Below are 16,232 nucleotides of genomic sequence, written 5' to 3' on the forward strand. Positions count from 1 at the left end.
TACCATTCCAGATCATTTTCGTCCTTCCCTACTCCCTTTAACCCCAAAGACTGAATGTGCTTTCATTAAGCATCTAGTCCCTGATTTTTTTATTCCATCATGACCCCAGTGTTTATTTAAAAGGACTAGAAAACAACTGCTAGTTAGAGTCTTAAGGCCTAGGAGCTAGCTAGCAGGTTCCAGCATGTGACCTCTGTGCAGCCATCAACCTGCCTCTCTTCTCTTAAAGCTACCAGCCTCTTGCTAACAGACCATAACCTTGATTCTTCTCTCTTTTCTGTTGCAGGATGCCTCAGGCCGGCCCCCCACGGCCCCGCTCTGCCCCTGCCTTTTCTCCTATTTCCTGTACTCTATCTGATGTCCCATCCCAGATTTGTTACAGCAGGGGGCCCTTGGGCCAGCCTGAGGTTTGTTTTGTCCCTAAATCTCCCCCACTCACCGTTTCTCCCCGGGTTTGATAATGCCTTTACTTCCATGCCCAGGATAGGGTCCCAAAGTGGGGGAACACAGTGAGAAATATGATAGTCCCCTCCTTGGGCTGCAGATTCCATGTTACAACATAACTCTTTGGAATGCCAGCCACTATCTGAGGCCTTGCAGAGCATTACCTTGAGATGGGACAAAACAGGGACCTGTACCCCTTCCCTCCCTCCACAGCACAAGATTTTGGGACCACAAAAAATATATATCTATATTTTTGTATTGGGGGGAGGGGAGGGAGTAGAAAAGCAGCCCCTATACTGGGCCCTATTCAGTGGCAGCTTCTTGTTCCATAGGGTTAAGGAAGACTTTGAGGAAATAAAAGTTGTTTGGAAAAATCCAGGTGTAGTTGCTTTGTATGTTGTGATGGGTAGAAGGGATGAAGTGAAGTGTGAAGGCCCCTCACACCCTCCATCTTGCCTCAGACTATGTCCTGGAACCCTAGAAAAGAGGGGGAAAGACCTGAGGTAAGGAAAATGCTGCAGCTTTCCCCTGGGAATCCTGGAGGCAACTCCCAGTGAACCTGTTCCCCTTTACATCTCTGACCCAAACTTAAGGTTGATTCCCAAGCTCCCCACCCCCACTTTCTTCTTTCTAGCTTGGGTCTACAGTACCCAACCACTAAACCAATGACTCTGGCTTAAGAATATGGAAATAGAAGTCTACATTTTTCATCCGCTCAAAAAAAAAAAATTTCTACCTAAATAAGAAGCCTAAACAACCTTGGAAAAGTGGCGGCTATTTAAGAACGCTTATCCTCATGGCACCTTTGCTTCTACCGCTGCCAGTGCCTCCAATGCCCCCAACTTGGGCAACTTGCTACTGGAAAACCCATGAAGATAGGGACCGAGGAAGATTGGGATATACCCCTACCCCACCCCATCCTATCCTATCCTCGCAGGGAGAAGTTTAGGAGGAAGGAGCAGGACACTGCAAAGCACTGTATCTGCGGATAAAGGGGCCCAATTCTGGACGTCTCATGCTTGGCCCGACACTTTCGGATTTAAAGTTTCGAACCTTGCAGGCCCTAACGCGGTCCTCTCCACTCAGCTCTCTGGGGGCTGGGCGCTACAGCCCCGACCGTTACCTGGGGCGGAGAAAGCGCCACTTTCATTCCTGCTTCTTGGGATTGTTGACGGCCACGTAGTGATAGAGAACCACAAGCAAGAATAGCGACACGCCCAGCATGTTGGCGAAGATGGCGAGCTGAACGTCTGTGATCATCCTGCAGAGAAGGGGAGGGACTGAGCCTCGGGTCGGCACGCTTCTCGCGCTCTCTAGGGCGAGTCTGAGACTCAGCGACCCGGCCAACTTGGGGCTGGTCCGTGAGACAGCGCCTGCGTGCCCCTCACCTGACCAGCTCGACTCCGCTCCGACGCTGCCTGGAGGTGGGAGACTTGGACCGGAACTTGGTAGCGTCAGCTGCGGCCCAAGCAGGTACTTCCGCCGGGCTGCGAGCTGGAACCACCTCTCTAGCCCCGCGGTCTCGTCTGCTCCCTCTGCGCGCGCGCAGGGGGCGGAGCAGCAGTGGGACTGACAGCTGTGCTTGTGGGCGGGGCCGCGGAGGCGTGCCTCGTGCTTTAGTGGCACAGCTGGCCGCAGCTGGGGCGGTCGGGCTCGGGGTTAGCAAAGCTGTGGTGGCCGCCTCCCTGGAGCCGAGGAGTGTATTAGGGCGAGGGTGGGCTGCGGGGCCGGGCGGGAGACTTAGCTTGACCCGCAAGCTCTGGCCCACTTTCCTGTCCCGGCCCCCCGCACTGCTGCCCACCCTTCATTTCCCCGGCCCGGCCCAGCCAGGTGCTTCCTTTGGGTCCTGCCCTCACGGTCCCCTCCCTGGCTCGGGCGGCGGGGACTGGGTGGGAGGCAGTGCAGAGGTGCAGAAGGGGAATAGGATTGCGGCTGCTGCTGTCAACCTTTCTGACCCCCATCCTACCTAGGAGACTGATCTGCCTGTAATCTGAACAGAGCCTGTCTTCTCCAGGTCCCCACTTCCATCCCACTCCTGGAGGTGGGCGTAGAAAATAGGGCAGACCCTCCCGGAATCAAAAACCAAGCTGTGGGACCTCTGCCAAGTGGGAAATCACCCCCCGGATGTGAGGGAGGGGGTAGGGGAGGAAGGCTGGGACAAGCCAGAGGGATCGTGGGTTCCGGCCAGAGAAAGGAGAGGTAGCTGTGGTAGACGGCCCAGGGTCTCTTGTGAGGGGAGCAGCAGCCTAGCTCTACAACCCTCTGCCCAGCTAGAACCTTCTTCTCCACCCCCACCTACTCCTGGCTTTCTCGGCTTCACCATAAAAGGGAACGGCATGGAGCCAGACGGGCCGGGCTGTTGCTCTGGAGCTGTCAGGGGTAATGGAAGCCAGTTGCTTTGCGGTAGAGGGGGGCCAGGGCTCAGGGGAGGCCTATGCTTCCCTGAGCCAAAGAAAACTCTACAGGAGCTGGTATGGGACTGGAACATCTGGGACAGGGGAACAACTTGCCTCCTGTATTTACAATGAGCTGGGGTTGTACTATCCCAAAGTGCCTTCCCCGGCCTAAGACTATCAGCAGTTTGAGTCCTTTGTATTCTCCCTTCACCCACTACTTCCGCCAATGATTCCTAAATTCAGTACCTGCCTTTGGTAGTTTGTAGTTTCCCTGACCTCCCTCCCCCTTTCCCCGAATCCCCCATCTACTCTTTCCCCAAAGTTTCATATGTAGAATCCCAGGCCTCCCCTCCACATAACATCGGTGAAAACCCTGATATGCTCTTCCTATGCACATCTCTGCGAGCAGGTTGTTCCCAGCTTTTCTCTGGAAGAATGAGGGTCTAGGTCTTAAATAATTACACATCATTATGCTTCCTGTCTCCTGGAAATTTGGAGCAGATTCAAGTCCAACCAGACACTTAGATCTACTGTTGAATCAAAAGTAGAGCTTCCTTTTTAAAATAAGCTGTACCTCTAAGCTAACCCTGGAAGGTAAACTTCCTATACTGTACATGGCATGAGAGAGGACTTTGAGAAGTGCATCAGATTTCCCAGACTGTCCTAAAACCAACACAGGTGCATAGTATCCTAAACAATCACAGTGAATCATAAACAATCACAATTGAAGGGAGCCTTCAGGATCATTTTATAAAGAAGAAAACAGGCCCAGAAAGTAATTTGACCTAGGTTCTGCAACTGGTTAGAGATAGTTCTCCTACCTCCCTTCTACATTCCTGGTTGGACTATGGACTCAATAGGTTGTCCCAGGGTCAGGGACAAAAGAGAAAGGATTTATTTTTGAATTACCCAGAAATGTCCTTCACCTCCCAGAACTTCCTGTGCTTAGGTCAGTGAGTCTTCATCAGCATTAAGTGGGGTCATTTGGCCTAATGCCTGGAAGAACCAAAATGAAAATGTTCTCCAAACTGAACTAGACTCAGCTAAGAGCTGACAAAGTTTGAAAAAAGCTTGGTGGAAAAGTATGTGGGGGGGATTAGAGTTGGGAGACAATGGGGAACACTTATGGAGTTTAATCTTTATGATTCAAGGAAAGGACTTGAGACCAGGATTAGGCTCAGGTATAAGAAAGCAACAAGACCTGGGAAAAGGGGGCTATGTCCAGAGACGCCAGTTCTTAAAGTATGATATGTGAAGGAAGAGTTAGGTGGGAAAAGTGTGTGCTTTGGGGGAGCAGTGGACTTTGGCTCAAGACTCCCCCCAAGGTGGAATTCCCATCTGGATTGTCAGGATGCAAGGATTCCCTTTCATCCTCCTAGTATTCAGTCCTGTGTCAGAGGGTATTATATATAATATATTTATTGCTGATGTCTCCACCTGTCCTGGCCCTGGGAATCTGAGCTTATTGCTCAGTAAATGATGGTTGCATGAATGAGTTAGTTGCCTAGTATGGCCAAGACTTCCCATTAGCACTAGATCCTTGGAAATCCCCATCTTAGAGAAGTTGTAAAATAGATCTTGTCCTACTATTCCAGGGACTTTTTTGGCATTCTTGCTAATTGCTTTGGGAATTTGTGGCTGCCAGTACTGTCATCACAAGCCACTGCTTCCATCACCACCACCACTGCATTCCTTCCAACCTTGGTTTCCATTGCAGCATGCTTGCCCATCCTCAGACTGAAGATGAGAACTGTAGTCCCCAATGAACCGAGGGCCACCAGTTTACTTGAAATTTCACAAACATTCATGTTCATGTCAGCTCCCAAGTCTTGGCTCTTAATTATAAAATTAAACAAGCCCAATACGGTGGCACACACCTATAATCCCAGTGGCTTAGGAGGCTGAGGCAGGAGGAATGCAAGTTCGAAACTAGTCTCAGCAATTTAGTGAGGCCCTAAGCAACTTAGTGAGACTCTGTCTCAAAATAAAAAATAAAATTGCCTGGGGCTGTGGCTCTGGGTTCAACCCCTGGTACACACACACACACACACACACACACACACACACACAAAACAACAACAACAAAAACCTAAACAAAATACAAAATGCAACCTAATGCAATTGTATTTCAAAGCCAACATTTTTTACTTGACACACTTAAACTATACAATTTTTTTTTGGGGGGGTGGAGGTACCGGGGATTGAACTCAGGGGCACTAAACCACTGAGCCACATCCCCAAGCCCTATTTTGTATTTTATTTAGAGACGGGGTTCACTGAGTTGCTTAGTGCCTCACTTTTGCTGAGGCTGGCTTTGAACTCACTATACTCCTGCCTTAGCCTACTGAGGTTGCTGGGATTACAGGTGTGTGCCAATGCACACAGCTGTACAATGTATTTTTTTATTAGTATTTATTTTTTAGTTGTAGTTGAACATAATACCTTTATTTTATTTATTTTCTTTTATGTTGTGCTGAGGATCAAACCCAGGGCCTCTCACGTGCTAGGCGAGTGTTCCTTCGCTGTGCTACAACCTCAGCCTCTATACAATGTATTTTTTAACTCCAGGGGGCAGGAGAAGGAATGAGTGACAACTGGACAGTGACAAGATATCGGGGATGATTTTTAAGGTTTCCAGAGGCCCCCTGAAGAAGAGAAGAATGGGGAGAACAACAACAACAACAACAAACAAAAAAAAAGCTATAGTGACAGGGCAATCTGGAGGGGAAGTGGGCTGGCTTCCTGCCAGAGCCAGAGCCAAGGCCTGAAACTAATGCAGAGACTAGGGACAAAGCTAAAGCCTTCCTCTGAAGATGCTTTGAAATCAGGATCTCCTGTGAACATTTCCTTTAAGTCACCCTGTTTATTACTCTCCAGACCTCTAAGGAGCTGCCACAAATTTCCATTTATATTGGTTCCAGGATTTATTTTCACCACCCTGACTTTGCACTAACACTTCTTTCAGCCATCAAGGTTATATTTTAGATCAGAAGTCATTAGAGGTAGAGACAGATCACCCAAAGTCACACTGAAGATCTAGTGGCATCCATTCTCATGGCTTTCAATTGCCCTTCAAATCATTCCCAAAAATCTATGTCTACATTTCTTTCTTTCTTTCTTTTTTTTTTTGTGTGTGTATGTGTGTGCATGTGTTGCTAGGGATTGAACCCAGGGCTTTATGCGTGCAAGGCAAGCACTCTACCAACTGAGCTATATCCCCAGCCCTCTTTTTTTCTTTTATGTACCAGGTATTAAAACCAGAGGTGCTTAAACATTGAGCTACATCCAGCCCTTTTTATTTTTTTTATTTTGAGACAGGGTCTTACTAAGTTACATAGGGCCTCACTAAGTTGCTGAGGCTGGTCTTGAACTTGTGATCCTCTTGCCTCAGCCTCCTGAGTCAATAGAATGACAGGCATGCACCACTGCACCCAGCTGCACCCTCCCTATTGTGACTTAAACTCTGGAATCTTCTCTGATGTCTTCTTTCTTCTGTTCTCTCATTACCAAGGCAGGCATCAAGTGGTCACCACCTTCCATCCCCCCCCCGCCCCCCATGGTTACTGTCTCCACGAGAGCCTACCTGCATCACTTTGCAATGTGAATTTTGGAAGGGGCCTTAGACAACAGACTCCTAAGGGTGTCATGGGATTTGCTTAGTTAAATCACTGGTTGGATGAGTGGGAATAGATTCCTGTGCCCTGACACCCTGGCTCTCATTGACATCTTTCTGTGCATGAGTATACTCCTGTACTCAAAACCTTGCAACCCAACCCCTTACCCAGCCATCTGAGCCTTCCCTTTTCCCCTAATTTGCCCACAGTCTATCTCCTGGGCTTTCATCCTGCTCCTCCCTGACACAGATAAGACCTAACATTTACTGAGCATTTACCATGTCCCAGGCACTGTTCTAAAATGCTTTACATGCATTAACTTCCTTAATCACAAACCTAGGATGGAGGGTACTATTATTATTCCTATGTTACAGAGGAGGCAGCTGAGGCAGACCACTGTCCCCGAGTCTGAAATCTCTGTCTTCCCCTTGCTTCTGTTCACTCCATCCCCACTCTGCCCAGCACTGTTCACATTCTGACTTTTCCAGCATTTCCAGCAGCTCTCCTCTGTCCATCCCCAGCAGCCAGCTGTGTCTCCCCCTCCTCTAGCCAGAACACACATCATCCCTTTGTCCTGATGATGGTCTGGTCTGTCTTGCTTCGTGGTGGTTCTGTTTGGGGGCTGTGTCTCATTTCCCAACAGTCTGAATTGCTCCTTAGTTGACAGTGACTAACCCTCAGATGTGCCTTTGCTGTCTAGGTACCTCCTTGGTGCCTGGCCCACAGATTCTCCTGTCTCCTAACTTCTTCTCTCTCCCACCCAGAACACGCTGGTTCAAGCACAGTGTTGTGGACCAGTGGGGTGCAGGGGTGGGGTGGCCAGGCTGACAGAACAGATATCTCACCAGGATCTTTCAAGATAAGATAAGACCTAACAAGATAAGACTTTGGGGTCTTTGAGGGCTGCAGGAAAAAACTTGCCTCCAGGCTGTGGAGTGGCTTTCTCTGGCTATACAGATAGGTCCCACTTACTACCACCACTTCCACCTACCTCCAGGTAGGGCCTGACGTTCACCAAAACAAACCTGAGGCCTGTATTCATTTGATGCTTTAAGGAGATGCTGTCTTCTCTTTCCCACATCCCCTTCCTTACTAAAGTGGACTGCTCTCAATTTCCAGATTTCCTTCTTCCTCTTCTGTCTTCCCAGGATTTTATACCTGCCTCAGTGGATTGTTTTGTTTTTTTCTCCCTGGCCACTTCAGTCACTGACCTGGGTATATAGAGTTTAATTTACCTGTGTTAACTTGGGGCATTAACTGCCTGTGTTACTTTGGGCAGGTAACTTTCCTGTTCTGGACTTCAATGTTCATGTCTCTAAAAGGAGGCAGCTGGGCAGATAGTCAGTGAGGCCTTGCTGGGCCTGCTGGTTCATTCTTCCCTGTACAGTCCTGCTCTTCTACTTTCCCCTCTGGGCTTCCCCTCTCTCAGTCCTCTCCCACGGGAGGCTACCCTGGCCCAGGAGAGCTGTGGCTCTGGCTCCCACACCCTGTCTCAGTCACCAGCCTTGGGCCTCCTCTCCAGCTTTGGCCCCAGCTCCATGTGGCCTGTCTGAGAGGCTGGCCCCAAGCCCGGCGGCAACTCCACATTTCTCTGTTTTTCCTTTTTTTTTCCCCCTCTCTTTCCCGGAGTTAACAAGAAGCAGATGTGGCGCAGGATGGTTGGAGAGGTGGGGGGAGGAAGGGGGAGGCTAGACCGCCAGTCAGACAGGGGGGAAGGGAGGGGAGTGAGCAGGGAGGGAGGAGGCTGGCCCGCCCCACAGTCACTCTTGCGCCTCTGTGCCTCTGCACAGCCACAGGGGCAAAGCCTTGTCACCCCCCACCCCCCAAGATCCGGTCATCAGGGAAAAGAACTGGGAGACCAGAAGAGGGCCAGCTGGGGTGAGGGGGCGGAGGCCCAGAAAGCAGCATCTGAGAAGAGCAGGGTCCAGGAGGCCAGGGGCCCAGAGAACAGACTCCCCTCAGAAGTGGAGAAGAGGAGAACGGAAGGAACCAAGGGAGGGACAGACGTGAGCCTGAGGAGGAAAGAGGTGGGGGAGTGGGGTCAGGCCCGGCGGGAGCCAAGGAGGAGGCGTGTGGCTGGGGGCTGCCGGCAGGAAGCCGGGGACAGGACTGGCCTGGAGTGGTGTCCCCTGGAGGAGCAGCATCCCCCAGAGCCCGGCAGAAGCACCAGTGGTCAGGCCAGGATGTGCCTCTGAGGGTCACCGCGGAACACCTCACCATGGCCCCCGGCACACTCTGGAGCTGCTACCTCTGCTGCCTGCTGACTGCCGCCACAAGGGCTGCCAGCTACCCTCCTCGAGGTTACAGCCTCTATACAGGGGGCGGCGGGGCCCTCAGCCCCGGAGGGCCCCAGGCCCAGAATGCTCCCCGGCCTGCCAGCCGCCACAGGTAAGAATCTGGGTCCCAGCTCAGGGCTGGAGGTGGGTGGGAAGCAGGCTAAAGGTGGGTGTGCTGGCCACCCTTCTGGTACCCTCCATGCTGGGGAGAGAGTAGCCCATCCATCAGTGACCTCTCACATGCCCACGTTACTTGAGAGCCTTTTCTAGGGTCTGGGTGGCCTAGTGAGGATGAGCTCCCATCTTCTCCCCACAGAAACCTGCAGTTCAGTGCCCAGGGAAACTATCCCGAGGGGCATGAGCCAGACATTTCTGCCAGCTGCCCATTGCATGCCAGTTCTGATCCTCAGCAGATCTTTTGTCCCTTTCTAGGGCTTCCTTGGCCCCATCCAGTAATCTATAATTCTGACACCACTCCTGCTCTGCTTCACTTCAGCCGGCCACAGATCAGAGGCCGGCATGAATGGGGCCAAGAGTGCAACGCTGCAAGCCCCAAGGGGGGCCGAGTTCATCAATGGCTTATTCTCTACTTAACCCTGAGCCGGACCTCGGCCTGCCCCTGTCCTCTTCCCTGAGGTGTAGTTGGAAGAGCCACATCCAGGCGATCATCTGCTGGGACCCAGCTGGCTGGCTCACGTACTGCATGACAAGCTGGGGCTTGAGACAGGGCCAGAAAGGGATATAAATGACTATGTGAATTCAGAGGTTCCCCAGGACCCCACAGCCATGAAGACTGACTTCTCTGCAGCTGTGCTTTTCCATTCTGTGCCTCTCCCCATCTTGAAAAGTCTTTATCTGCACTGGCTACACAGGAAAGTGTGTGTGTGTGTGGGGGGGGGGCTGCCCCTGCCAAAACTCTGGCTCTCACTGGTCTCCAAGGGCCCTACATCTTTTGACCCTCCGTCAGTCCCTCTGATAGTCCCTGGGCCCTCCTCTGGGTATGTGTTTCTGGTCCTTGGGCCCAGGTAGGGTTGTGCCTACAGGAACTGGTGTGCCTATGTGGTGACCCGGACAGTGAGCTGTGTCCTTGAAGATGGAGTGGAGACCTTCGTCAAGCCAGACTATCAGCCCTGTGGCTGGGGCCAGCCCCAGTGTCCCCGAAGCATCATGTAAGCCTCCAGTGCTGAGGAATGAGCACCTGATGGGAGGTGGGCAAGGCTGAAGGTGGCTAATGGGGAGTTTATGTAAAGCCCTTAGCAAGTGGCAGGACAGAGCTTTGGTCAGAGCCATTTCGAGGAGATGCTGGGGCAATAGCTTGCCTGATGGGAACTACAAGAACATTTCCCTTACTTGCCAATATCCAGGCCCTCTCTGGGGTCAAGGAGGGATGCTTAAGTTTCCAGCATGGGGCAAGGGGAAGAAAAGCAGGGATTTGGCCCTTGGCCAAAAAGCTGACAGCTGTCAACTGAGCAAGGCCACATGCTGGTCAGAAAGGGGCATCCAGCCTAAGGGAAAGGGCTTGTCCACCAGCAGCTGCGCAGGGTCACTGAAAACACAGGGAGAAGACAGAGGGCTTCCTCTGCTTCTTCCAGGTACCGAAGCTTCCTCCGCCCTCGCTACCGTGTGGCCTACAAGACAGTGACAGATATGGAGTGGAGGTGCTGTCAAGGGTATGCAGGAGATGATTGTGGGGAAGGTCCTGCCCCAGCATTGGGCCCTGCACCCTCCACACCACTCCCCCGGCCCCGGCCTGCCCGTCCCAACCTCTCTGGCTCCAGTGCTGGCAGCCACCTCAGTGGACTAGGAGGAGAAGGTGAGTGTGGGAGTTTCTGGCAGGAGCAATGGGAGACAATCCTGGGGGCGGGGATATGTGGCGCCAAGCTACTGACAGAAAACTCTTGTGCTCAAAGTCAGAGAAGAGAGGGGCAGAAGGCAGTTAATGAGATCCCTGAGATGATTCTGGGGTGTGTTTGTGTGTGTGTGTGTGTGTGTGTGTGTGTGTATGTGTGTGTGTGTGATAGAGAGAGAAAGACAGAGAGAGAGAGAGAATGTGTGTGAGACAGACAGACACAGAGACAGAAAGACGTGCAAACCAGACAGAGAAAAAGAAGACAGAAAGAGAATGTGCTCACACACGCCCACATGTGGCCAAGATCCTTCCTAGTTGGGACCAACTGAGGGAAGAACGGGGAATTCCTTTGAGAAGCGGTCCATGGGGAAGCCAGTTGAGACTACAAGTCCTAGCATGCACTGCACCTGACTACAGGTCCCAGGCCTCTCCATGGCCTCTGGAGACCGCAGGTCCCAGAATGCAGCAGTCTTCCTGTGGTGTGTATGTGTGTGTGTGTGTGTGTGTGTGTGTGTGTGTGTGTGTTGGGCAAACCGGATGTACTGACTTTTCCTGCCAAAGAGATAGCAGTACTATAATTATGGAAACAGGAACTTCTAGCTAACTCTCTCACCATCTAGCCAGAGCCCAGAAGGCTTGCCACAGAGCTTCCCTCTTGTTTGTCCCAGATGACTGGGAAATGCCCAGTCATTGCTACAGTGTGATGTCCAAAACACCTCCCCCACAGTCCCATTTTGGGCCCTTTGACAGCCGGATGAGGGAGGACAGATAATGTCATTCTCATTTCCTAGATGAAGAAACAATTTCCAAGATGTTAAGAGACACTGAAAAAGTGGAAAGGACCTGGGCTGGTGGCCAGACAGATGATCTGGATTTGAAATTTGGCATTACCATTTATTAAACCTGTAATCTGTGGCCAGTTACCTAATATCTCTGGTCTTCTGTTTCCCAGTCTATCCAACAGGAAGAGTTTGTAGTAAATACCCAGGGGAGAAGTTGCAAGGGGATCAAGTCATATTTCAAATTTGGCCTATACATTCAGTGAATGGAATTTTCTTCTCTTCTTGCCTGAATTACCTAAAGAAGAGGCAGAGCTGGCTATATCTCTGACCCATGCTGGAACTAGGGTGAGCAGGGCCTAGGAGATAGGCCCTAAGTTCTGACACCTCTTTGCCCTCTGCCTTCCCCTGTCTTCAGGTCCTGGAGAGTCAGAGAAGGTGCAGCAGCTGGAGGAGCAGGTGCAGAGCCTGACCAAGGAGCTGCAAGGCCTTCGGGGAGTCCTGCAGGGACTGAGTGGGCGCCTGGCAGAAGATGTGCAGAGGGCTGTGGAGACAGCCTTTAATGGACGGCAGCAGCCAGCAGATGCAGCTGCCCGCCCTGGCGTGCATGAAACACTCAATGAGATCCAGCACCAGCTGCAGCTCCTGGACAACCGAGTCTCCACCCACGACCAGGAACTGGGCCACCTCAATAACCACCACAGTGGTGGCAGTGGTGGAGGCGGTAGGGCCCCAGCCCCTGTCCCAGCCCCTCCTGGCCCCAGTGAGGAGCTGCTACGACAGCTGGAGCGGCGGCTTCAAGAGTCCTGCTCTGTGTGCCTGGCTGGGCTGGATGGCTTCCGCCAGCAGCAGCAGGAGGACAGGGAGCGGCTTCGAGCACTGGAGAAGCTACTGGCCTCTGTGGAAGAGCGGCAGCGGCAGCTCACAGGGCCTGCTATGGGCCGCAGGCCCCCTCAGGAATGCTGCCCTCCAGAGCTGGGCCGACGACTGGCAGAGTTGGAGCGCAGGCTGGACGTAGTGGCCGGCTCAGTAACAGTGCTGAGTGGGCGGAGAGGCACTGAGCTGGGAGGAGCTACTGGGCAAGGGGGACACCCCCCAGGATACACCAGCTTAGCCTCCCGCCTCTCTCGCTTGGAGGACCGCTTCAACTCCACCCTGGGTCCCTCAGAGGAGCAGGAGGAGGGCTGGCCTGGGGGTCCTAGGGGGCTGGGCCTCTGGCTGCCTGCTGCCCAGGGCCGCCTGGAGAGGTTGGAGGGACTACTAGCCAATGTGAGTGGGGAGTTGGGTGGGCGTCTGGATCTGCTGGAAGAGCAGGTGGCAGGGGCTGTGCAGGCATGTGGGCAGCTCTGCTCTGGGGCTCCTGGGGATCAGGACTCTCAGGTCAGTGAGATCCTCAGTGCCTTGGAGCGCAGGGTACTGGACAGTGAGAGCCAGCTGCGACTGATGGGCTCAGGTCTACACAAGGTGGGAGCAGCAGGGGAGGCCCAGCAGGCCACGCTAGAGGGACTGCAAGGGATTGTGGGCCAGCTCCAAGAGCGTGTGGATGCACAGGAGAAGACGGCTACAGAGCTCACACTGCAGCTGAATCTCACAGTGGCACAGCTGAGCCAATTGAAGGGTCTTTTGCAGGCCCGTGGGGACGAGGGCTGTGGGGCCTGTGGCGGTGTCCAAGAAGAGCTGGGCCGTCTACGGGATGGTGTGGAGCGTTGCTCCTGCCCTCTGTTACCTCCACGGGGTCCTGGGGCTGGCCCGGGCGTTGGAGGACCAAGCCGTGGGCCTCTAGATGGTTTCAGCGTGTTCGGGGGCAGCTCTGGCTCTGCCCTACAGGCCCTGCAAGGAGAGCTCTCTGAGGTCATTCTCACCTTTAGCTCCCTCAATGACTCACTGCATGAGCTCCAGACCACTGTGGAGGGACAGGGTGCTGATCTGGCTGACCTGGGGGCCACCAAGGACAGCATCATATCTGAGATTAACAGATTGCAGCAGGAGGCCACAGAGCATGCTACAGAGAGCGAGGAGCGCTTCCGAGGCCTGGAGGAGGGACAGGCACAGGCTGGCCAGTGCCCGAGTCTGGAGGGGCGATTGGGCCGTCTTGAGGGAGTCTGTGAGCGTTTGGACACTGTGGCAGGGGGACTACAGGGCCTGCGCGAGGGCCTTTCCAGACACGTGGCTGGGCTCTGGGCTGGGCTACGGGAAACCAACAGCACCAGCCAGACACAGGCAGCCCTGCTAGAGAAGCTGCTGGGGGGTCAGGCAGGCCTGGGCAGACGGCTAGGTGCCCTCAACAGCTCCTTGCTGCTCCTAGAGGACCGTCTGCAACAGATCAGCCTGAGGGACCTCACTGGTAAGGGGCAAAAAGAGGCATGGGGAGACCCTTTCCAATCCCTTTCCTTCTTCTCCCACCCCACAATAGCCCAGGCTTGATCTTCTCCCTGTTCTGTCCAGCATGAACTACAGCTCCAACCAATGTCCCAGGGGTCACAGTGTGTCCAGATATGATGCAAGGTTCTAGCTGCCTGCCTTCTCTCTGGCTGCTCAGATAGGTCTGTGGGTGGAGGTGGGATGTTGCTCTGCCAGCATCCAGCATGGGCAGCAAGGGTCCCATCTCCCCATCAACCTGCAAGTCCCGCCTATTTCACCCTATCTCCCTCTCCATGGAACCATCTTTCTCATCCATTGAATGCTCCCTTTAGGGCTCTCCTTCAACTTATTTTTGTCTCCATAGGGCCTTCTGGTGAGGCTGGGCCTCCAGGGCCTCCTGGTGTACAGGGACCCCCAGGCCCTGCTGGACCTCCAGGACTTCCAGGCAAGGATGGACAAAAGGGGCCTATTGGTCCACCAGGTATGTGGGCTGTGACCCCTGCTGGAGCTAGGGTTGCCACTCCCTGGGCAGCCCTTAGCTTGACATTAATTACACTCTGAGCTTGACAGAGAAGGAGAAGCCAGTAAGAAATAAGGGACTCCGAATGACTAATAGTAGATAGAGGAAAGTGACTAGTAGCTGGCATAGTGCCTGCTTTTGAGTATGTTGGTCCCACTGCTGTACTGGAGACTAAGGCTGAGCCTACACAGACCATCTGGGGGTGTGGAAGAAAGTCTAGAGGCAAGGGCTCATGGTCCAACAGTCAAACAGAATGGACCTTACCTATCTTTCTTTTTGGTATTGGAAATTGAACCCAGGGTCGCTTAACAACTGAGCCACATCCCCAGCCTTTTTAAAAAATGTTTTATTTAGAGACAGGGTCTCATTAAGTTGCTTAGGGCCTCAGGCTGGCTTTGAACTCACAATTCTCCTGAGCCCCTGGGATTACAAGTGTGTGCTACTATGCCTGGCTATTCCTCCTTTTCTTGATCCCCCTTTCTTGCTTTGAAATTCACATAGCACCCAGAATGGCAGAAGAGACACAGCAGATGTTTGCTGAGTGATTTTGTGAGAGCTGCCCTCCTTCTCACTGCTCCTTTTTCTCTTTCCACAGGTCCCCAGGGTGAACAGGGTAAGTTCCTCTCATTAGGTGCCAGAGGGAGAACTGATCTCTGGTTGGAGGATGGAAGTCCTCAGGCAGCCCAGATGGAGATCCCCTAGGGAAAGGAAGCCAGCTCTGGCTGAGCATCCACTCTAACACCTGCCCTACCCCCATGCAGGAGTGGAGGGGGCACCAGCAGTGTCTGTGCCTCGGGTGGCATTTTCAGCTGCCCTGAGTTTGCCCCGGTCTGAACCAGGCACAGTCCCCTTTGACAGAGTCCTGCTCAATGATGGAGGTTACTATGACCCAGTGACAGGTAAGCCAGGGATGGGCTGAACTGAGCCTTTGGGGAAATGCAGGAGGCTGGGCAGTGATGTCTTCTCATTCTTACTCCTTGATATAATGCCAATCTTTTTACACTCTGACTTGGGGAGACCTCTACTCTAGGAATCTATGCTCTGTGAGGCCTTCCAGGCTACCGTCTTCCCTTCTGATCGCTATCCTTGTCCCTAGGTATATTCACCGCACCACTGTCCGGACGCTATTTGCTGAGCGCAGTGCTGACTGGGCACCGACACGAGAAAGTGGAGGCAGTGCTGTCGCGCTCTAACCTGGGCGTGGCCCGCATAGACTCTGGCGGCTACGAGCCTGAGGGCCTGGAGAACAAGCCGGTGGCAGAGAGCCAGCCCAGCCCGGGTGCTCTGGGCGTCTTCAGCCTCATCCTGCCGCTGCAGGCGGGGGACACAGTCTGCATCGACCTGGTCATGGGGCAGCTGGCACACTCGGAGGAGCCACTCACCATCTTCAGTGGAGTGCTGCTCTATGGAGACCAGGAGCTTGAACAGGCGTAGGGGGGACTGGCCTGACCGCCAGGATGGTCTACACCCACCACAGGGCCAGCGGGGCGTCGGGATCCTGGGGCTCCCGGCCTGGTTCGGGACACCCAGCCTTCGGCAATCCGCCGCACCTGGCCCCGCCACGATACAGGCGCACACAGCGACCTCTCCCCATGCCAGGTGCGCGCCGGCTCAGGGACTTTGGCCTCCCTTTGTCCAGACTGAGTCTGACCAATGTCCCTTCCAGAATGCCCTCCAGGACCCGGAATGCGGTGGAGGAGCCGATCCTCGCACCCTTTGCGCCCTCAACCTGAGCTCTAGGCCGAATGGCCGGCTCCTGGGCTATGCCCAGCGGGCTCCGGCCCATAGCGCCATACTAAACAATTCAGGAATAAAGACACTTGGTTTTTTCTACAAAAACATTACTGTTCTGCTTCAGTGCGTGCTCAGGGGTAGACAGGAGCACACGTGACGCGAGGAGAGGCCTATGGAGGGGACCCGGGGCCCGCTTGGCTCGGCTCCGGGTGGCTCCGCCCGCCTAGAGTGCGGGGCACTGGCCGCCAGGTGAGCCAGC

General features: G+C 53.6%; 2 protein-coding genes across 2 annotated transcripts; one reads left to right on the plus strand and one right to left on the minus strand.

Annotated features, from left to right (window-relative positions):
- Positions 1–673: 673 nt before the first annotated feature.
- On the minus strand, positions 674–1,940 carry Ost4 (oligosaccharyltransferase complex subunit 4, non-catalytic). Its single transcript, XM_026402831.2, has 3 exons — positions 1,833–1,940; positions 1,568–1,705; positions 674–921 (listed from the first exon to the last, which is right to left on the minus strand). Exon 2 carries the CDS (start codon positions 1,702–1,704, stop codon positions 1,591–1,593), a length of 114 nt encoding a protein of 37 aa, XP_026258616.1. The 5' UTR covers position 1,705; positions 1,833–1,940; the 3' UTR covers positions 674–921; positions 1,568–1,590.
- A 6,264-nt stretch (positions 1,941–8,204) lies between these two features.
- Emilin1 (elastin microfibril interfacer 1) lies at positions 8,205–16,051 on the plus strand. Its single transcript, XM_026407374.2, has 8 exons — positions 8,205–8,842; positions 9,774–9,899; positions 10,323–10,543; positions 11,777–13,702; positions 14,084–14,200; positions 14,835–14,852; positions 15,001–15,138; positions 15,336–16,051. Exons 1-8 carry the CDS (start codon positions 8,673–8,675, stop codon positions 15,671–15,673), a joined length of 3,054 nt encoding a protein of 1,017 aa, XP_026263159.2. The 5' UTR covers positions 8,205–8,672; the 3' UTR covers positions 15,674–16,051.
- The last annotated feature ends 181 nt before the right edge of the window (positions 16,052–16,232 follow it).

This window comes from Urocitellus parryii, chromosome 12, assembly GCF_045843805.1.
Source record: "Urocitellus parryii isolate mUroPar1 chromosome 12, mUroPar1.hap1, whole genome shotgun sequence".
NCBI lineage: Eukaryota > Metazoa > Chordata > Mammalia > Rodentia > Sciuridae > Urocitellus > Urocitellus parryii.

Coding starts and splice junctions, on each gene's coding strand:
- Ost4 (XM_026402831.2), bottom strand. CDS start 1,704: ATGATCACAGACGTTCAGCTCGCCATCTTCGCCAACATGCTGGGCGTG.
- Emilin1 (XM_026407374.2), top strand. CDS start 8,673: ATGGCCCCCGGCACACTCTGGAGCTGCTACCTCTGCTGCCTGCTGACT. Junction 10,544..11,776: donor CAGTGGACTAGGAGGAGAAG/GTGAGTGTGGGA, acceptor CCCTGTCTTCAG/GTCCTGGAGAGTCAGAGAAG. Junction 15,139..15,335: donor TTACTATGACCCAGTGACAG/GTAAGCCAGGGA, acceptor CCTTGTCCCTAG/GTATATTCACCGCACCACTG.